Source organism: Anopheles bellator, chromosome 2 (assembly GCF_943735745.2).
Source record: "Anopheles bellator chromosome 2, idAnoBellAS_SP24_06.2, whole genome shotgun sequence".
Taxonomy (NCBI): Eukaryota; Metazoa; Arthropoda; class Insecta; order Diptera; family Culicidae; genus Anopheles; species Anopheles bellator.
The window spans coordinates 62,871,313-62,891,553 of record NC_071286.1 but is presented as its reverse complement, the minus strand read 5'-3'; the positions used below and the strand labels follow the sequence as shown (position 1 = coordinate 62,891,553).

Genomic DNA, 20,241 nt, shown 5'->3' with positions numbered 1-20,241 from the left:
GCTCAGTAAAGCTTTTGACCGCTGATTCAGCTTATTCCTCTGCAACTGATTGATAAAGGCGCCTCAGATACTAAGGCTGGTGGTTGGACCTGCAACACTGACACTGCGGTGATATTGATTTTCCGATGGCCCAACAGTGAATGGAGAACGAAAGTTTTCACAAAGGACGAGACAGTTCCGCGATATGCTTTGTCGAGCATGCGTAGAAAGCCGTTGGCTTTGACAATCGGAGTTCCTGATAATAATTCCAGGATAATGCACGTGTAAACACGGTTCCCCTTCCCAGTCACGTGCCCGTACCACTTGTCCAAGCCGCTTTCGGTACGGTAGGTCAGTTCAAAACAACACATGCAAAGGAGAATGAGATCATCAATCAGAAGCTACTAAATTGATCCGCATAGAACAATAACTTTAGACATTATTTAGAGTTTAAGTATCCATTTTTCCACACAGGACCACACGATTAAGATGTAATTGTGCCATAAGCACGTGCAGTGCACTTAATTTTGAACGAAAGTTATATCCAAAATGTTAACCATTTGTTTTCGGCTGTGTTTTTTGAATCCCACAATCCCACATGAACTGTTTTGAAACGGAATATTGCCTTTGCAATATTTTGAATGCGGTCTAGTAGTCAAGGTTTTAGTGTCTGGCCATAAAAAAACATACTCTAAATTTAAGAATAATTCTGATTACAAGAAACAGAAAAAAAATTCTGTAAGGAGACATTGAAATTAAACTTCAATCGAAAAAGATATTTGTCCAGTCTGATGAGATGTTTGTAGAAGATGAGATGTTTGTGTGAGATGTTTGAATTTATGCAAATGTATTAAGAAAATTTCCGCGCCATCGCAAACCCCTTGCTGCGATGTTTTCAACCCTGTCGCGGCGATGTTGTAGAATTTTCCAGTACTTTCCCGGTGCCGGTCGCTTGAACTCTTGCGCCGGCACATTGCTTGCATTCGAGCACTCTGTCAAATCTCGACAGACTCGTCTGCCAGCGCACGGACTGCGATACGGATTCTTGTGTGTGGTTAAGAACATTCTTGTGTGGTTAAGGTTGGAAAATTTGTATAAAAACCAATTGCCATAGCGACGAGCCTGTATATTCACGCCAGAAGCACAGACACTACGCAGAAGTAACACGAACAAAACGCTACAGAGAGCGACTAGCAGGCCAATTTCCTCGGACCACCGCAGCGGGTGTTGTTGGAAGCGCAAAGAAAGAGGAAGCGTGTAGTGGAAAAGTAGCACACTCTTCTGGAAATGGAGGAATTCACTGATCTGTCTGGCGATGGAGGAGTGCAGAAACGAATTTTGCAGGAGGGCACCGGTGACGAAACGCCTTCCAAAGGATGCACAGTCTCGCTGCACTATACCGGCACTCTGGATGCTGATGGCAAGAAGTTCGACTCGAGCCGCGATCGCAACGAACCGTTCCAGTTCACGCTCGGTCAGGGATCGGTCATAAAGGCATTCGATATGGGCGTCGCGTCGATGAAGCTAGGCGAACGGTGCATTCTCAAGTGTGCCCCGGACTACGCATATGGAAGCTCGGGTAGCCCACCAAACATTCCACCGAACGCAACGCTCAACTTTGAGCTGGAAATTCTCGGTTGGAAGGGCGAGGATCTGAGCCCCAAATCGGATGGGGGTATCCGGAGGTTCATTATAAGCTCCGGCGCGGGTAAAAAGAAGCCCAACTCGGGCGGTATGGTGAAGATCCATCTCGTTGGCCGCCACGAAGGACGCGTGTTCGAAGATCGCGACGTCGAGTTTGCGATCGACGAGGGCAAGGAGGTGGGTGTCGTGTCCGGGGTCGAGATCGCGTTAGAAAAGTTTCACAAGGAGGAGACGAGTCGACTCATCCTAAAGCCACAGTATGCATTCGGCGCGGAAGGCAACAGCGAGCTCGGAGTGCCGGGCAACGCTACCGTCGAGTACACCGTTACGCTAAACGACTTCGAGTGCCTCGCCAATCGCTCTATGCTGTCGCCGGCCGAAACGCTAGCTCAGGGGAAATTGCTACGAGAGAAGGGCACCAAGTATCTGAAGGAGAACAAGCCCGAGCTGGCGCTCAAGATGTATGAACGAGCGCTCACATATTTGTACGATAAAACGGAAGAAGTACAAGCCATCCAGCTGGCGATTTATCTGAACAAGATTCTGTGCCACCAGTTACTCAACGATAACGACGAAGCCAAGGTTGCGGTAGGTACTTTTGGGCTGAGGTCAGTAGTAGACTTATCAGCGTTCTCTACTATGTTGCGGTTTTGTCAAATCCACAGTGTATAGAAGCGTTGAAACTGGACAGCAAAAACGTTAAAGCCTTTTTCAGGCGTGGCATATCGAATCTCGCCCTTGGAGATCTCGACCGGGCTCTACAAGATTTCTCAGCTGTAAGTGATCACAGTCACAGCTAACCCGTGGTTCGCCCTCCTTTAATGCCTCTTCAAACTCTTCGCAGGTGCTCGACATTGAGCCGGACAACAAGGCTGCCCTGAACCAGGTGACGATTTGCAAACACAAGATCAAAGCGTACAATGATGAGCAGAAGAAGGTGTTTGCCAACATGTTCACCAAATTCGCACAAAGCGACTCCAAGGTAAGCTCATTCTAACGGGCTTGGTCCGTTGTTGGTTGTTTCGTTTACACAAACAACCGCAGTCGCTTTCAATCGTTGCTTCCGTAGCGTGCTTCGCGTTTGCTATAATCTGTGATAGTAATCTGTTTCTTTATCGTTGTACCACTCTGGCCCCTGGCGCTGCTGCTTTCCGGCAAAACCTCACTTTTACGGCGCTATGTTTGGGATTTCGGTCTGTAGTAAAAACCAATCTTTCTGCACCGCTCCGCCGATCAATTTTTACCTCAATCGAGTTCAAAATATTAAAAAACCATAAGGAAACTTGCATAGTATAGCAACAAGACGAACGCGTTACAACGAAATCTGCCGAAGCGACGGTTATCCGTTGCTTGGTGCACAGAAAGCACGTTACACGTTACAATCCGCATAGATCCGCATAGTTTCGGTAAACGAATCATCCGTCTCAATGATGCTACAAAAACAAACCATCACTTCCCCGAATTTCACTGCTTGCATGCGGCAATCCACTTGATTCCCTTCCCACCACACCTGTTTGTGCTGGTCGGAATCGGATCGCATCGGACAACGGGCGTGTGTAGAAGGCACAGGAAGAGCAGAGCCGCCAGCCGGACGTGATGAAGCAGAAGTTCGGCGAGTGGGGCGATGATGAGCGTGAACATGAGCCGACTCGCTTCGAGCAGGAAAATCCCGATGTAATTATGCTAAACGACCTGCACAAGCAGTTTCGCAACATGTAAAGGCCATAACGCGCCCCAACAAGGAGCAGCAGGGACAGTCACCACAGCAACACTGATAAGCGCTTGGGCTCGAACATTTTCTTTTAGCATAGGCGGAGTGTATCGATGAAGAGTTAGGTTTGTGAGCTTAACACCTCTATTGGCCTTTCTCTCTATTCGACAGCAGAGAACTCACATTTCCACATTTGATACGTATTTTCGGTTAATGATCAATTGTTTAAAAAAATCATCGCGAAAAGGAAAGTAATTGATTAAGTTTTGCTTCTTAGAGGGCTAGGCTCTTACTAACTGCGTGTGAAAAAGAAGGTAAACAGAAAATCAAAACCATGTTTGCAGAGTGCTTTCAATAAAAATGGAACTTTTACTTTGGTGCGTTTTTTTTCATTCGGGCTGTTATTGAAAATTATGCTTTGTCTTTCTACAGGACAATCAATCGGTCGTTACATTCAGCAGCAGTGTTCGTCGCTATCTCTAGTCCTCTGCAACCTCGTCCTGCGTTGGCGAGCTGTCCTCCGCTTCAGTGTTGTGTTCCGGGTAGCGTTGAAAGTGTTGCATTAGTTGCCTCCGACGAACATAAGCAGTTTGGCAGACGGCGCAACGGTGAGGTTTCTCGTCGGTATGCGCAACCATCTCGTGCCTTCGTCGGTCGGTTGAGTGCGAGAAAGCGCGGCAACAGCCGTGCCGGCAAACGAATGGTTTCTCTCCCGTGTGCGTTCGCAGATGCAGATCGTAGCTATTCTTGTTGGGCATCTTTCTGTCGCAGAAGCTGCACTCGTACGGGAACTCGGTCGCGTGAACTGCTTGCTGGTGCTTCTTCAGTTGGTGCCGGAAATGAAACTGGGAAGTGCAATGCTCGCAGGAAAACTTTCGCTCGGCTTCATGCGTCACCAGGTGCAGTTTAAGGAGCGATTGCTTCTTAAACTTCTTGCCACATAGTGCACATTCGAACTGAGGCGCCGTATCGGTGTGCTCCACTTGTTCGTGCTGCCGAAGCAAAGTCGGACGCTTGAAACCTTTGCCACAGAAGCTGCAAATGCTTGTTTTCTTCAAATAACGTTGGTACAGATGGCGGTGTAGATTTTGTTCCGAGCCAAACCCAAGCTGGCATATCGCGCACACGTGCCGCTGACAGGTGCGTTCCCTCATGTGAATCCGTCGACGTGGTGCATGCTTCTGCTCAACGTGATCCAGCAAATCTTGCCTCCTTTCGAAGGAGGCTTCGCATCGCAGAAAACAGCACACGTGCTCGAACCGCGATGGTTGCACCGAAGAGCCAAGCTTTTTCAACAGTGCCACCATCACACGATCGCCATCTTTTCCGACGATGCCGTCGCCGATTGCTGAGTGTTTCAGAGACGCGTGGAAATGGCGCGCAAGATGAAAATATCGCACGAACGATAAATCGCACAGCTTACAGTAGTAAATTTTGTTGATGCGGTCATTCGTGCCTTTATGGTATTTAAGTGCCTTCTGTGACTTGAAACGCACACCACACACGGTACAGACGGTTGCGTCTTCCGTGGCACCATTTGACCGAGGGCATGCTTCGAGGACGTGTGCCATTACTGCATCGTAGCTCGCGAAAAATGCTCCACAACAGCAGCACCGTTTGGCATCGGTGTGTAGAATCTGATACTCGTCGTATTCTTCTCGGCGCGTAACGAATTTTTCATCCGGCATTATAGCAACCCTTTTGTTGGCATCGACAGGTTCCAGCGGTTCTGTAGATTTCAACTCGCTATTCAAATCAACCGGTTCGGCAAAGGCTTCTTCATCGTCTTGTCTATCATCTTGATTTAGCTCGGCACAAATGCTCATATGGCGCATTAACTTTTCCTTCGTGTTGAAACACACCATACAACTTTTGCAGAGAAAAATGTCCTTCCCAGAGACGCACTTTTGATGAATGCGTAACTCTTGGTTGCTTTCAAACGGATTGCAACAGATCTCACACACAATGGCTTGATCGTTTTCAGCTTCAACCGTCTGTCGGTGACAATCCATTGTGTGCAGTGTGAGCTCGCTGGGGTTCGCAGCAATGAACTCACAACCGCAGCAGCGCACGCCGCCTTTGAGCTCTAGATAATCGAAGTTCTGAAATTTCATGTGAGTCGAAATGAGGCTGGCATCAGGGAACACAAACGGTTGCCCAGTAACATCATCCAACGAAACGTCCTCCACTTCGGTTGGCAGTATTTCAATGTCTAGCAAACTTTCCGTCGAAGCTGATGCCTTGGGGTCGTACACATTATAATCAAGCATTTCCACTTCTTCCTGCCTATTTTCAGAGCATTCATCATCGCGAATGTTTGCTTCCTCTGGAAGATCAAAGTTTACTTTAAATATGCTTCGGATGCGTTCTTGCAAAGTTAATCCTTTAACTAAAGTTTTGTAGCAACCCGTTGTGCACAAGAAATCGTCCTCGCCGTCATCGTGTACGATCTGCAAGTAGGTAGAAACAACATTGATCGACACTGTTTATGCAGTTCCAGCCGATAGGTAACGTCGCTCAGTATTTCGTTTTTTGCTGACCGAGGTTAAAGTGAGCGGGCGTGGGGTCATCCGTAAAAGACACATTGTTACGGAAAGCAACAGAAGATTAACATTGTCTCTCCCGTTGACTGACTCTGAAGAAGAAGACTGTTTTGATATTGACTCACCTGTACGCTGGCAAAAGCAGCCAACGCCGCGAGCACGGTGTCATCCCCGTTGTCGTTAAACATGGCTCTGAAACTTATCCTATCCTCAACAGGAACCGATTCGGCACATATCTTACACTTAGTCTGTTTTAATCTAGTAACTTTGTTTCGAGCGTATTTTTGAGACATCTTGCTTTCGACACTGATTGTTTACACTGGATGCGAATGTAAACAAAATCTGACGCTTGACGAGTACTCGACAACTCCCGCATAGAACAGCTCGAATTGGATTTCGTTGCCCCTTTTATGATCACAGTTTATACAGTTATGAAACGATGCAAAATGAAAGGAGTATATTTGCAATTTAACAACGGGAAAGATAAGATAATTCGCATAAATGCCAATCTCCGGCAGCAACTCTGCGAGTAACATCGACCCCAAGGGGGTGCACTACTCGATAGCGACGCGTCGCCAGAGTTCGATAGAACATCGAAACTCATCGAACGGCTTCGCTGTCACCCTGCGGTGGAGAAAGAAGGATTCTGCATTCATACGAGACAGTGCAGAAATAGGCGAATTCTCCATCTTTAGTTTCTTACTTATTTGGCCATCGCAGCACGGTGCAGCAAATTTCGGGAAAACGGTTGTGATGTGTAGTTTGTAGGGCGCAACACTCGTGTATTAGTGGAGAGCGTGTTGGTTCCGTTACTTGTGCGCCCACACGAATGTAAAGTGGTGTGTTGTCGATCGTGAAAAAAGCCCGCGGCATGATTTCAGCTATCATGTCTGTACGTAGTGTGCAGTAGAAAAAAGGTGCAGCCCGGGAAAGTTCTTTGCAGCATCGTTTTGCTAGTGGTAGCATCACATTCATCGACGCCGCTTCTGCTGGCCCAGTGAAATACAACTCAACACCGGCCCCTCTCCTGGAAATGGAACTTGAACTTGGACTGTAGGCCACTTTCCTAGCCCGGGAAACGTTGGGTTAAAGTTTTTTTTTGCTGCACCGCGAAAATGTAAGGAAAAGTCGAGATTTTTAGTCTGGTTCGTATTTCGAAGCTCGATTCCTGGAAGGCGATTGCAAGGCTGTCACGTTCCTGGGCAGTTGAGTTCTTTGTTTTTGTTTTGTGTTGCATCTCTTCGCACGTATTCAAGCCATCCATCTTTTTTCTCATTCCACCTGTTTCAAACTCATCGGAAAGGCTTTACGGCCAGGCGGCTTGAATTAACCTCCTTTTCTGACCGCGATGGAAGCTTTATTTTCAAATGTAAACAAACGATAGCATTTCCCCATCCACTTAGAGTATCGTTTGTGTATTGACCTTTAATATGCGTTGATTGGTGAACAACTGAATGGCTTAAAACTCTCTTCTCGAAAAGCTATGCTTGATAGTCACAAAACGGATGCATTATTTTAGCTTTGATTTTTTCCCAACACTCAGGGCAACCGAGGAACCGGATCTTTTCAATGATGTGGAAATAATGGAGGTCGGGGATTTTAATACAGAAGGCGATGAAAATTATATCGCTGTCGAGGTACTTTCGGAAAATGACGACGACGATGGCAAATCTTCGTTGGACACAATACCGATGGAAGGGCCGGACTTGGAATATCAAATGGACTTGTTGCAGGACCCGAAGGACAGCTGTCGAAGTATGTCCGAGAGTATATCCGATCGTGGAGCAAGCAATGACGGCGGTGCGTCGTTGGAGGGTGAAGCCACCCTACAAAGTCATGGCTTCCTGGCGGACCATGAGTATCTCGTGCGGAAAAGTTTTCTCGTTGGTGGCGGTGAACCAAGCAAGCCGTTGTCCAAGAAGGTCCAGAGTAGCAGTGAACGGTTTAGCGTTTCGTACGATATGGATATTCGAACGCAAGATCTGTTCAACGAGGAACAAAGCAGTACCACCAGCAGTAGCTGCAGGTCCAGTATTTGTGAAGTTGAAAGCACACCACCGTCAGCACCGGTATCTTCTGTGATGAGTTTCAAAAGAGGAACGACCAATATCTCCGGTGTGAATAGCGGTGATACAACGGATACGTTTGACTTAGAAGGTGAGTTCGCCTTTGCGCGGAACGAAATCATTGGAGGCGACTCGGATGTGTCATCGTCAGAGGAAGATGAAAATGATAACGTACTATTGTCAGTACTCGGTCCACTAGAAGCATGTATAAAAAGTGAAAATATTACGGAGATGACGTTGGGAAATGATCATGCCTACGCCACACCAGTGGTCATCAGTGATCGTGAAAGTAGTGAACGATCGTCCTCGCCAGATACAGAACCACTAGATAAGCTGATCACAATCGGAGAGCGTTTTAGAAATCTCCTGGAGGAATTCTCAAGACGAAATCCCGAGCAAAGGGCACCGAACAATGGTAAACGGGATAAGATTAGCCAACTGAATGTTATGCTAGAGAATGTAAGTAATTGTAATATATCGTAACAATTAGATACATACGTTCACCATTATCTCGATATTGCAGGTTTCAGAACAGATGCGAAAATTGTCGTCACTGGGAAACACTGGTTCGTCGTTTGTGGCCAATCCGAATTGCGTAGCAGAATGTGCCGTGCAAACCGTTGAGTCCTCTTTGAGTTCAATTGTAGGATCCAATCGAGAACGTGCGCTAAATGAAAAGTATAAGCAAAAAATGTTGGCGGCATCGAATAGTAAAAGCTCCACTTCGTCCTCTTCGTCGTCCTCCTCTTCTTCTTCCTCATCATCATCTGGCAGTACTACTTCATCATCTGTTGAAAGCTCGGATATCGAGGACATTATGAACGATTTCGGTCGCCGGCGTAGGTTGCGAAAGAGTGTAAAAGAAACCGAAAAGCAATCTACGAGGTTAAACGATGAGGCTAAACGGACGGGCCATAAAGACCCGATATACTCGGATAGCACTTCCGACGGCGAGGAAAATAATGCAGCCTCGAAAGAGCCTCGAGCTGTAGCAGATGGCGAAGAGAATCTACTCGACGAAGTGCTCAGTGGAGTGGACGACATAATGCTTGATGTGCACGACATCCTGCCAGCGGCAGAAGGAGTCGTTCAGGATTTTCTCGAAAAAGGAGATGTTCGAAAGCGCGGGGAACCGTTGGAGGGAAGAAACATCAAGGGGGCAAAAGAAACCCATAATGAGAGCACACTTGATCAAGCGGCCAAAAAAACCGTACCGAACGCAGGAAAACAATCTCGAGATCGGATGAACAAAAGTGTCCAGGACATGACGGAGTCCGAGCTTGAAGAATACTACAACGACCAGCAGGACAAAGAAATTGAACGGTTGTGTAACATCAGCACTCTAAATGTGTGCCGCAATGCAGTGACCACTACCGCTGTATCGGTTGCACCTGTTACGAAAACTAAAGATGGCCAACGGAAGAAGAAAAAATCTACCGATACCATGGATGACTTTTTAAACAATGAGGATAGCAATAGTACCATGCCAATGGTTGATGGCGATGAGCTGAATCTTAACGATAAGGAAAAACATATTACGTCAGAACAACTGAATGTTAGCGATAGTGAAGAAAACATAACGGAGGAACAGTTCCTACGGAAACATAATGAAACTATGAAGCAACAGTTGCTAAATAGTAGTAGTGATAGCAGCAACAGTTCCGAGTCTTCGAATGATAACGACGAGGATAGTGGTACTGATAGACGCGATGCACTGGATGATTCCGACAACGAATCGGCGGGATCCGTGGAGTTGGATAATTTTCTGAAAAGTCTCGAGCGCCGTAAAAATCGGAAAAAGGGTTCAGAAAACCATGCAGCGGCTGTGAATGATCAATCAAAAGTGGAAAACGGGTCGGCTATCTTGGATAAGCAATCGGCTATCGGTAGTGGTAGCGATAAGACCACTGACAGTGCTACTGTAGAAACAGAAGAATCCCGACAAAGGCCAGACAAGCAAAACAAGGCACATTTTGTAGATCCAAAAGATAAGGCTCTGTTTAGCAAGGAACTTTTCAACGAGGTCAACGATTTGCTTCGCGAAGAATCCGGCGAAGGGAACGTGGATGATCCTTTCCCACCTGCGAGGTCACGCAAGCGAAAAGACTCTTTCGATACGCTGCCAAAATCGCCACGATCGGATAGGGTGCGGCTCGATCGAGGAGCAGAGAGTGGTGATTCCGATGTCGAGCTGTTGGACGAATCGCTAGGCAAACAGAAACGACCACGAAAAAACAACTCTCCATCGCCTCCAGAGGATCCCTTCGACTTTAGTGCGGTATTAGCCCTACAAACCAGTAAATCAGCGGCATCACAAGGCGTTGCGGCCAATCGGACGGCTGCTGTAGAAACGGTGGCGAAGCCTGACAATGTTACCGATGCTTCACCGGCCACCGTACCTGAAGCGTCAGCGAACACAACAAAACGGAAAGCTTCCAAAGATGACGATTGCATTAGCTTGAGTTCAGACAGCGAAGACGAATCACAGTTGGTGGCCGCGCCAGAAAATGAGAAGGAAACACCACCAGAAAATGAGAACAAACGAAAAATTCGGGCCATGCTCACAAACGACGAGTTGGCTGAGGAAACGAAGAAAGCCCAAAAGGAAGAGGAGGGTCGACTGGCAAGGCTGAAGAAGAAGAACGAACAGCTGAAAAAGTTTCTTGCCACCTTCCAGCCTGGCCCAGAGGAAAGCGACTTGGTGCTGGACTATGACTCGAAGCTGGGGAAAGCCATTTGCGTACATCCCGACATTGTGACGCTACTGAAACCCCACCAGGTGGAAGGCATCATTTTTATGTACGACAACACATACGGTTCGGTGGACTCGGTCGGAAAGAATGTAGGTTCCGGGTGCATCCTGGCGCACTGTATGGGTCTGGGGAAGACGTTACAAATAATATCACTGCTGCACACAGTAATGCGCTTCCCGCAGTTGCTCACGCGCCGCATCTTGGTCATATGCCCGAAGAGCACGGTGATGAACTGGAAAGAGGAAATTCACCGGTGGCAAGACAAGGTACACGGTGGCCATCGGTTAAAGGTGTTCTGCTTTTTGGACGTTAGCTCACAACTTGATAAAATACGCGTGTTGCGCGAGTGGCACAGTACGCCGCCGCCGCGCTGTGGAGTTATGCTGATTGGGTACGAGGCATTTCGGGCACTGATTAACTATGAACGTCGGAAGCGACCGGTGGGCGCCTCGAGAAGCAGAGTGGAATACATCCAGAAAGCGGTCAAAGAACTATTGCTTAATCCTGGGGCCGATCTGGTGATTTGCGACGAGGGTCACCAGATTAAGAACAAACGGTCGGCGATCAGCGAGGCTGTGTCGAAGATTAAAACGAGGCGTCGTATTGTGTTGACGGGAACACCAATCCAGAACAATCTGAAGGAGTGTAAGTAATGTCAGCATTCATGACGCTGTATTTGCTGGTAACTGGTTTCTTCTTTGTTTTCTTTGGCACCTCCAGACTATTGTATGGTGAACTTCATCAAACCTTCATTTTTGGGAAGTGATAGGGAATTCAACAATCTGTACGCGAATCCGATCAAAAATGGACAGCACAAAGACTCGGACCAGCGTGCGATCAAAATTATGAAGCAGCGTTCGTACGTGCTGCATAATAAACTGTGCAAATTCGTACAGGTACGACAGTATGCTTCCTTTTCAGGTTTGAATCTTTTGAAAACGTTGTTGTTCATCCATTGCAGCGAAAGGAAGCGGCGGTGCTGAAGGATTTCCTTCCGGAGAAATATGAGTATGTTCTTTTCGTTCCCCTGACGCCGGTTCAAGTAAGTCCTGCCACGCAGAAGGCAGAGGGGTCGAGGGCAGCCGGAAGTTTTTCGTAGATTCCGCGTGCCCACCCATTGGAGGGTGATAGGGTGATCAGATCGGAGGGATGCGTTGGAACAGAAGTTTGCTCATTGTATGCCCGTTTTGTCTGTCTTTTTTGTAGGAAAAAATGTACGAAGTGTTTCTTCAGATGAACGAGTACACATCGAGCACTGATCAACCTAATGAGGCAGGCAAGGCGAAAAAGTTTAAGCTGATCGCGGATTACACGTCACTGCGGAAGGTGCACCCCTCAACACGACCATTGCCGACTCATGACCGATGCATAAAGGTTATTTGTATTTCCCTCCTTTCCACAGATCTGGACCCATCCGAAGGTGCTCGAGAAAGCGTGGGAATCGGCGATTCAGGAGAAAAATCGAAAGGATGCTGCACGTAAAACGGCCTCCCCGGACACGGACGACGAGTCTCCGGACGATAAAAACGATATTACCACCGGCCAGCTTTCGGTCATGAACGACTGGTGGCGAAAGTATCTGGGTGAAGCGGATCTAGAATCACTGCTGCCGAGTAACAAACTTTGGATCATGTTCGAAATACTGAAGCAGTGCACGGATCGCGGTGAGAAGTGTTTAATCTTCTCGGCGTTCGTTGCGGTTCTTAATGTGGTTGAGCATTTCATGGCCAAAATTCACAGCCAGGCTAACGATCCGCAGCATTCGGAAGAATTTGCGTACAGCGCCTTCAAGGGTCCGTGGGAGCTGGGCAAAGATTACTATCGGCTCGATGGCAAAACGAACAAAACGTTCCGACACCGGTTGATCCGATCGTTTAACGATCCACAAAACACACGCACCAAGTGTTTCCTGATCTCGGCCAAAGCCGGCGGCCAAGGCATCAATCTCACCGGGGCCAACAGGGTCATCATTCTCGACACGTCCTGGAATCCCTCCAATGATCAGCAAAACATATTTCGAATCTTTCGATTGGGCCAGAAGCGTAAGTGTTACGTCTACCGTTTGCTAGCGATGGGCACCATGGAGGAAAAGGTGTATTCGCGCTCGGTTACAAAGCAGGCGCTAAGCTTCCGTGTCGTCGACGAACAACAGGTCGACCGGCATTACCGATACGATGAGCTCGCCGAGCTGTACAATCTGAAAAAGGTATCAGACATGACGCGTGAAACACCCATTCTGCCGGCCGACGATTTACTGGCCTCGTTGCTGCGCAACTTTCCCAACAAAGTATTCAAGTACCACGAGCACGATTCACTGCTCGAGAACAAACCTGAGCAGGATCTCAGCGAGGAAGATAAGAAGGAAGCGTGGGCCGCGTATGAACGCGAGATACAAAACAACGAGAAGCCACCTTATCCGGCACAGTTTAACATGATGACACCTGGACTGTTCGGCTACAGTCCGGGACTGGCTTCGCTCTATTCCAGCATGAGTATGTCGGGCATACCTGGACTGCCTCCGATGGGCAGTGACATGTTTAGGACGGATTACTCCTATAATAGCTCCCTGAACCGATCGCTTTATCCGTACAATAGTCAGCAGTACGCGATGCTAAGTGATCCAGCTTACGCATCGATGTGGTCCAAACCCTATGGTTCCTACCCGTTGGGAGGTCCGGGTAGCATGATGGACTTTGGAATGGGATCTCATGCCCCACACCCGTCTTTGATGAACGGAGGACAATCGCTCCCGGTGAATGCCCCCGGAGTATCTGGCGCTGCAGTTGGCGGATCCAAACCGTACGATGCTACGGCGGCTTTATCGCACTTGTACAATTTGTACAGCAAATCTGCTGGAGGTACTTTGGGCTTACCGCCGCTCGCTGGCCTGAGTAGCTCGGGTGGAACAATGAACCAAAGGGCATTGACACCACCATCGAGCACATCGACGCTAGCTGGTCTTGCGGCGCAATATGCCAATCCCAACACCGCAAACACCAGTACCGGCATTAGTGGTAACAGCGGTCAATATAACGCGCTAAAGCAAATCACTGACTACACGGCGGGGCCCAACCACCTTGCGCATCCACCAACCCCACCAATACCACCACAATCACAACCGTCCGCAGTTCCCCCATCAGCATCACCGTTACCGCCAAATCCATCGTCGACAGGGTTGGTAATATCCGAGGTAACGTCCCTGTCTAATCCGCTGCACGCAGCTTCAGCCGTTCGAGCGAACAATGGGCCTCCGACGACGGCGTCGTTACTTAGCATGCTCAACGAGCAGCAAGCCCATCTGGCCGCTTCTCTGGGACCGGGAGCCTCCAGTCCGTTTTCGCCCCGCAGTGCTCCGTTGCTGCCTCCGACGCTCGATAATCCGCTGAGAAACTTTTCTTCTGCCTCCAAGCCGCAGTCCGCCCAAAGCAACTCGATCGCGGACATGGTAACGAACCACGGGAACCTTGCAACCAACAGCGCCAGTGCCGCAAACAACAGTAGTCGCAGCACGCCGGCCACATCCACTGCAGGCAGCCTACCGTACATCACATCGGTCATTTCGATGGCTCGGGAGAATGAAAAGGCACAAACAGAACAACAGAATGGAAAAACACCGATCAGCTACGTGCTACCGCCGATGCCTGGTGCCAATGTTGGCGGCAACGTTAAAACAAGCAGCGCTGGTAAAAAGCCACGAACAAAAACTCCCGATCCGGCTAGTGCTGGCCGAACGACTGGACCAATCGGAGCCGCAAGTAGAGCGGCAAGCGTTTCGCAACTGACCACGATCATACCGAGTGACGACGAGGATGCAGAAAGAACGGGTGGCTTGCAGAGTAATGGAAGCAAAAATGGAACAGCATCAAACACCGAGGGAACACATTCCGATCCAAAGAAGTTGACCCGTTTGGCGAAAAATCTGTTTAAGCGTGCGAAAAGCATTGTAAACTTGCAACAGCAACCATCACCAACTGGCAGCAACACGGTACCGCTCGAGAAGACTAAAGCTCCGGCACCATCAAAGTCTGGCTTGAGTGGCACAGCTACGGTTTCGAGCATCGGGAACAAAACGGTTACAGCGTCACTGGGAGTCACAGCTGCCAAAGCGACGAATGATAAAACAGCAACCCCACCGCCCATAGTGGCCGGTACCGCTGGACCATTAACGGCAGCAAGTCGTTCGAAAAGTTCCATCACTCCGGCCGTCACAACCACGTCCGAAACGAGCAACGTGATCAGGTATCCATCACCGTTGCCAAGCAACAATTCTCGCTCGAAACTAATAGCGCAACCAAATCCATTGGTTGCGTCGTTATCGAGTAAGTCAATGTCCCCTGTGACAGGTTCTACACAGACTACTGCGAAACCTACGACAATTGCAGCGCCCAAATCGTCTTCACTCCCTGCAAAAATGTCGCAAGTACGACCGTTGGAAGTTCAGCAACGAAATTCGCCTACTATAGCGCAACCGAAAGTTAACACGGCGCTTCATAAAGCTCCATCGTTATCGATAGTGCCAAACAGTACACCATCAACGCAGATGAGTAAGGTAACGGGGCCTACGACAACTAATACGCCTCCTCAGAAGTCGGCTGTGTCGGATTTGGGGCTAGTTAAAAGAGTCGGTCTTCCCAAGCCTCCACCGACGAAACAGAAACAACCAGCATCATTTGTTACCAATAGCAGTGTCGCCACTATGTCTATGCATACCAGCAGCGTCGCATCAAGTGAAGTGCTTTCAAAACTAACACCCGGTGGCCAACCGGCCGCCAAGCCCAGTTTCAACAACATACAGGTTACATCATTAAACTCCAACACGCCTACTACGACGAGATACATACCGATCTCTTCTAGTGGAAGTACACATACAGTTACCGTGAAACAAAATCCACCAACGGCTACAAGTAATACAGTACCGAAAACTTTACAGCACCGCCCGGTGACTGTTAGTGCTACACCTGCCCAGGTCGGAACGGGGGTTAACACTGGTGTCATTGTCAAGAAACCCGTTATATCAAGAATCGTACCTAACCCTGCTTCCGTTCGAATGCAACCGATCACCACCCCGGGGCTTAAGACTGTTTCGGCTGCAAATGCAACTGGCACAACACAATACGCCGGGACAACTACACAGCCCTCTGTGCAATCGGTCAACCGATCCGCAATGCTGGTCACTGCGGCGCTCCAAGGGCAAACATTGCAAACGCCGAAAGTACTCCCAACTTTAAAAAGTCGAACGTCCACGACACCTCCTGTTGTTAACCGTATGACCAAAGGCCCAACAGTTATCAACGCCAACCCGAATAGCACTCGATCAACGGTTCCCGGATCGAGCAGCATCACCATAACGAAGACGACTTCCTCCGCATTAACTACGATCGCAGTACGTCCCGGGTTAAGCACGGTCCCAGCAGCCATGAACTCCATTGCCAAACCGAGACTGCCCGCTCCTTTGGCAACCGGAACCGGTGTTGGCATTACAGGAGCCACCAGTACCGCTAGACCGCTGAGCTACACATTTAATGAAGCTAGTAAGGAGTACACCATCACGAAAGCGACCGCTGCTCCCACCATTCGGCAGATATTGCCCAACAGGCAGCCAGTTCTGGTTAAAAACACTTCTGCTGTTTCCCCAATAGCGAGTGGTCCGAGTAGTGACAAAATCAGGTAATCATACTTTTGGCGACGACCACACAGTGGATGCTTAACAATTAAAAATATTTTCTAGCACATTGTCCAACGCCGCTGCCCCAGCAAGAACTGCTTTTCAGGCATCAGCCTCGCAGAGCGGAGCCGCTAGTAGCTCCACCACTCCGCCAGTAAGAACCATCCCGGCCGGCGCCACAAACAATGTGTTTATTCGTAAGCGAAAACCTGATGCCGCCCTTTTGAACAGTTTGAAGGCGAAGAACTGTTCCATCTCGATCAGCGAGGTTCGTTCCGACGCGGGGGCTCAATCTGATGCTCAGCCAAACAAACGGCCCAGGCTGGATGAGGTGAGTATACGATGCACCTTTACGTTGAGCTGTTCATTCGTTGAGCATTCGCTTTGCACCTGGATCTTAACAATTTCCCTGTCCACAATTGCAGGCCACCGCAAAAGGTCCGCCAACACCGACGTTCATGGGAAGTAATCGGATGGGAGCGGGCATAACCATAACCCAGAAAAATGTCCCCATCAAAAATGCGATAAGTAAGTTCGGGTTCTCTGCCGATTCCGATTCTCTTTCCTAAACGCTTTGTTCTGTTTTGTTCGACAGACACAACTTTGGAGGTGGTCGAGATCGAGTAAATTAGTGATCATGTCGCTGATATGCAGCGGTCAATGCTGGAATCTTTTCTTGTGTATTAAAACTGCAACCGTAGAATTAAATACATTTATGTATTAAAAGCGCGTCGTTGCGGGCAGGACAATGCATTATCGAAAACGAATAAGTATGGTACAATAACCCTCCTGTAAATTCACTACTTATTTTGTAAATACAGTAACTCTTTCAATACGCTTGTTTCTCGCGTCACGGGACTCATTCCTTCCAAGAAAAAACAATCTCCTTCTGTCATTTATTTATTATTTTCCTAAGCGGCATAATTTATTTGCTATAATTAGTAGCGAACTTGTAGCTGTAGTAACTGAAGGAGATCTCTATCTCACGCGTGTAAATAACCATTGCAGTACCCATCCCCGAATATGTAGTTTCTTCGTTTACCACCAGCAAGTAACAAGCAAGTGAACAACGATTGCTCTCCGAGAATGCCGAGACGCAACAGGAGTTCCGCAGGAATGACTAACTCCTTCTGATGGAGCGTACCGCACAGCACCCCGCAATACTGGCAGCACAGTAGAGTTATTTAAAAAAACAATTAACTTCATGGTTGTGTGTATTAACGAGAAAAAGCAAATGAGCTGTTTTGTCCTCGCTTCGATGACTTCATTAATCGTTAGAAATCCGAGTTTAAAATCCGTGTCCGTGAGCAGAAGGCATAGAGCCGATAGTTTAAGACTTGCTGTAATTTGTGGTGCATCTTTTCGAAGCTTGTCAGTCGAGTCGGAATGCTGCGCTTCGTCAGCTCAATTTAGCTCAAGCGATGAAATTCGGGAAGGGTAACTTTAGGGTGGGAACCGAGGGATGACCCCTTGTAACGAGCTAAACAATACGCGTTCGAGCTAGTGAATTGAACTGATCTTAAATAAAATAAAGGCTAATTCAGTCCTGTAACAACCATTTCTTTTACTTACAGTCGCACTCGGGGGGCTTTCTTTCTACTGCTGACCAGGTAAAAAGACTAGGGATTTTGGGTGCAACCGGTGAATACATTTGTATTCGAATCTCGGTCGTGCTTTTCGAAGCGTGCGGTACTTGGTTTTACACCGAACAGGTTAAAGGTGAGAGTACATTATTTTTAGTATGGCTCCTCAAGCTTGGATTTGACGGCGTTGGTAATGAAAGCGGCGCCCTCGTCGTTTTCCTCGGTGCCCGGCAACTCCTGGCAGCGTTCGTACCACCCATCGATGTTGGGAAATTCGTCGAAACTTACGCCCAGATGCTTGATCGTCGCCACGTTGGCCAGTGCGCACAGATCGGCTAAAGTACATTCTGCACCGGCCATCCACTCGCTGCCATCCAAATAGGATTCCATCTTTTCCAGTGCCTTGTGCAGGGTTTCCTTCATCTCCTGTGGTACGACCGTTATTCCTGAGCGCAGGACGGATGCCAATATTTGCCGTAGAGCCGGGAACAGAGTGCCCGAGTCGAAGTACAGGCGGTGGTTGATCAGGGCCCGTGTTTTGGGATCGTTGGGATACAGGTAGCATCCTGGCTTGTACTGCTCCGTCAGGTAGGTGGCGATGGCTTTCGATTCCCACAGGACAAAGGTTTCGTCAACCAGCGTCGGAACGGTGTGCTCGGGGTTGATGGCCACGTATTCTTCGGCCATATGCTCGCCAGCGAACAGATTTATGATTTTCACCTACCAAAGAGATGGATGGAGATTCTTGTCTGATATGACTAATGTAACGGACAAAATGTTTTTATTGCGTTGATGAGGGGGATGGGAACTGACAAACGATTCATTAAACTGCTGATACCGAATCTACCGTTCATATCGGTGTGGCTATCGGTCAAAAAGCAACATTTCTCGCTGGCGGAGCCATCAAGCGGCGTGGAAAGCGATCAAAGCGTTGATTGCTCGGTCCGCAAAGACTGGTCACGCAAAGCGGACACAAACTGACATTGAGACGTGGGCGTTGAAAAATCAATAGTAAGGTCATTTCCACCGTAATTTCCTCATGTAACTTACCCCACTCACCCCACCTCCTTTGAACTTTGGTATAAATAAACAATGTCTAGCAAGTGTTCTTCCATCATCGTTTCTCAACACCTGCTATCTGTGCTCTACGGTCAAGAATGTCTCCTCGGCTAACCGTTGAGGAATTATCGATTTGCCGTGGATGTTCCAGACGGCAGGGAAACGATTGCTAGTTCAACCCCGAGCCACGTGTACCACTTTTTCTGCACAGTAAAATTCCCACACAATTCGGATCACTAACTATGAGTCTCTGCTTTGGCCTACGGAAAATAATTATAGTTTGTGAAAAGGGAACACTCTTTGGTGAGAAATGCGTGGACATTGTCCAGGTGGATCCCGCGTGATGATGATAATCCATACTGTTATGCAGCAGCAATTTAAAGGACATCTGATATTGATGTGAAATTTGAAATTTCAAAGATGATGAAGGCGAAACATTCTTCTAACACTACTTTAGGTTTATTTGAAAAATAAGAAGTTTGGTCAAATGTATTAGAACTACCGCGTTGCGATATTGTCGAAATTTTGTAAAGGTTAGCTAAATTAAATATCCCAATCCCTTTGCAATATGTGGATGTTGTTTTAGCATTTCAATTTGAAGTTCCCCGAGTTTTTAATAACATTCCTATATCTTATTTGAACGATCGCTTGTTGCTTGTTCGCCCAAGTCACTCTCAAAGAGCCTTAATGAAAGAGTTCCAATTCGGCCAAGGTCATCCGAAACTTTTAATGAGCAGTTGTTGCTTTTATTGCCTTTAGGCTGAGACTGCCTCTTTCGGGAAGAGTATCTGCACAGCCAAACACTTGTAATAGTGCCGACTCATCGTGATGCGACATCTGTTTTGGCGATCTGACTGGATCAAACGGTACTAACCTCAACGTCTAGGTCCAAGTTGCGCAAAACCAGCAGAGCAGACCTTGAAGGCGGCGAACCGGGAAAATGGTACAGCACTAACGGGGCCATGGCAAAGCACTTTTGTGTTGGTGCTTCGGAAACTAATGAAATATTCACAATCTAAACAAGAGAACTAGTCCTCACTCTAGGCACACTGGCTGACGAATGCGGAGGACATCGCAAGTGCCCTATGCTTTTATGTTGAGTGGCCACCGTTCTGATTCTGTGTTTGGGGACGTGCGTCAGGCCACGAATCTTGCCTTCAGTTGTGGTGCCGTTTGCTAGGAGCAACGAGGTAACATGTTACTCTAAGTGAACATTTTTTATGTCATATTTTACCGTG

General features: G+C 48.0%; 4 protein-coding genes across 5 annotated transcripts; 2 read left to right on the top strand and 2 right to left on the bottom strand.

The window, feature by feature from the left end:
* The first annotated feature begins 985 nt into the window (after positions 1-985).
* On the top strand, positions 986-3,700 carry LOC131212778 (FK506-binding protein 59). 2 transcript variants are annotated; one of them, XM_058206790.1, is made up of 4 exons: positions 986-2,211; positions 2,289-2,399; positions 2,468-2,605; positions 3,184-3,700. In XM_058206790.1, the coding sequence occupies exons 1-4, from the start codon at positions 1,267-1,269 to the stop codon at positions 3,340-3,342; spliced, it is 1,353 nt and encodes a 450-aa protein (XP_058062773.1). In that variant the 5' UTR covers positions 986-1,266; the 3' UTR covers positions 3,343-3,700. The 2 variants fall into 2 exon arrangements, with proteins under 2 accessions (XP_058062773.1, XP_058062774.1); XM_058206791.1 differs by having other exon boundaries at positions 2,825-3,322.
* Positions 3,701-3,796: 96 nt separating this feature from the next.
* On the bottom strand, positions 3,797-6,109 carry LOC131210473 (zinc finger protein 84-like). The gene is made up of 2 exons (XM_058203731.1): positions 6,003-6,109; positions 3,797-5,784 (listed from the first exon to the last, which is right to left on the bottom strand). The coding sequence occupies exons 1-2, from the start codon at positions 6,063-6,065 to the stop codon at positions 3,814-3,816; spliced, it is 2,034 nt and encodes a 677-aa protein (XP_058059714.1). The 5' UTR covers positions 6,066-6,109; the 3' UTR covers positions 3,797-3,813.
* A 1,351-nt stretch (positions 6,110-7,460) lies between these two features.
* LOC131207846 (uncharacterized) lies at positions 7,461-17,856 on the top strand. Its single transcript, XM_058200476.1, has 10 exons — positions 7,461-8,402; positions 8,467-9,421; positions 9,488-11,341; positions 11,417-11,592; positions 11,658-11,738; positions 11,903-12,022; positions 12,099-16,363; positions 16,425-16,692; positions 16,787-16,889; positions 16,957-17,856. The coding sequence occupies exons 1-10, from the start codon at positions 7,461-7,463 to the stop codon at positions 16,986-16,988; spliced, it is 8,796 nt and encodes a 2,931-aa protein (XP_058056459.1). The 3' UTR covers positions 16,989-17,856.
* LOC131211544 (glutathione S-transferase D7-like) lies at positions 17,857-20,009 on the bottom strand. Its single transcript, XM_058205047.1, has 2 exons — positions 19,878-20,009; positions 17,857-18,664 (listed from the first exon to the last, which is right to left on the bottom strand). Exons 1-2 carry the CDS (start codon positions 19,965-19,967, stop codon positions 18,098-18,100), a joined length of 657 nt encoding a protein of 218 aa, XP_058061030.1. The 5' UTR covers positions 19,968-20,009; the 3' UTR covers positions 17,857-18,097.
* Between the last annotated feature and the right edge of the window lie 232 nt (positions 20,010-20,241).

What these genes read in the sequence shown, in the direction of transcription:
- LOC131212778 (XM_058206790.1), top strand. Translation starts at nt 1,267, where the DNA reads ATGGAGGAATTCACTGATCTGTCTGGCGATGGAGGAGTGCAGAAACGA. An exon ending in ACGACGAAGCCAAGGTTGCG is followed by an intron (nt 2,212 to 2,288) that starts GTAGGTACTTTT and finishes TCAAATCCACAG; the next exon opens with TGTATAGAAGCGTTGAAACT. An exon ending in CTCTACAAGATTTCTCAGCT is followed by an intron (nt 2,400 to 2,467) that starts GTAAGTGATCAC and finishes AACTCTTCGCAG; the next exon opens with GTGCTCGACATTGAGCCGGA.
- LOC131210473 (XM_058203731.1), bottom strand. Translation starts at nt 6,065, where the DNA reads ATGTTTAACGACAACGGGGATGACACCGTGCTCGCGGCGTTGGCTGCT. An exon ending in CTGCTTTTGCCAGCGTACAG is followed by an intron (nt 5,785 to 6,002) that starts GTGAGTCAATAT and finishes ACCTACTTGCAG; the next exon opens with ATCGTACACGATGACGGCGA.
- LOC131207846 (XM_058200476.1), top strand. Translation starts at nt 7,461, where the DNA reads ATGGAGGTCGGGGATTTTAATACAGAAGGCGATGAAAATTATATCGCT. An exon ending in AACTGTGCAAATTCGTACAG is followed by an intron (nt 11,593 to 11,657) that starts GTACGACAGTAT and finishes CATCCATTGCAG; the next exon opens with CGAAAGGAAGCGGCGGTGCT. An exon ending in CCCCATCAAAAATGCGATAA is followed by an intron (nt 16,890 to 16,956) that starts GTAAGTTCGGGT and finishes TTTGTTCGACAG; the next exon opens with ACACAACTTTGGAGGTGGTC.
- LOC131211544 (XM_058205047.1), bottom strand. Translation starts at nt 19,967, where the DNA reads ATGGCCCCGTTAGTGCTGTACCATTTTCCCGGTTCGCCGCCTTCAAGG. An exon ending in ACTTGGACCTAGACGTTGAG is followed by an intron (nt 18,665 to 19,877) that starts GTTAGTACCGTT and finishes TCTCTTTGGTAG; the next exon opens with GTGAAAATCATAAATCTGTT.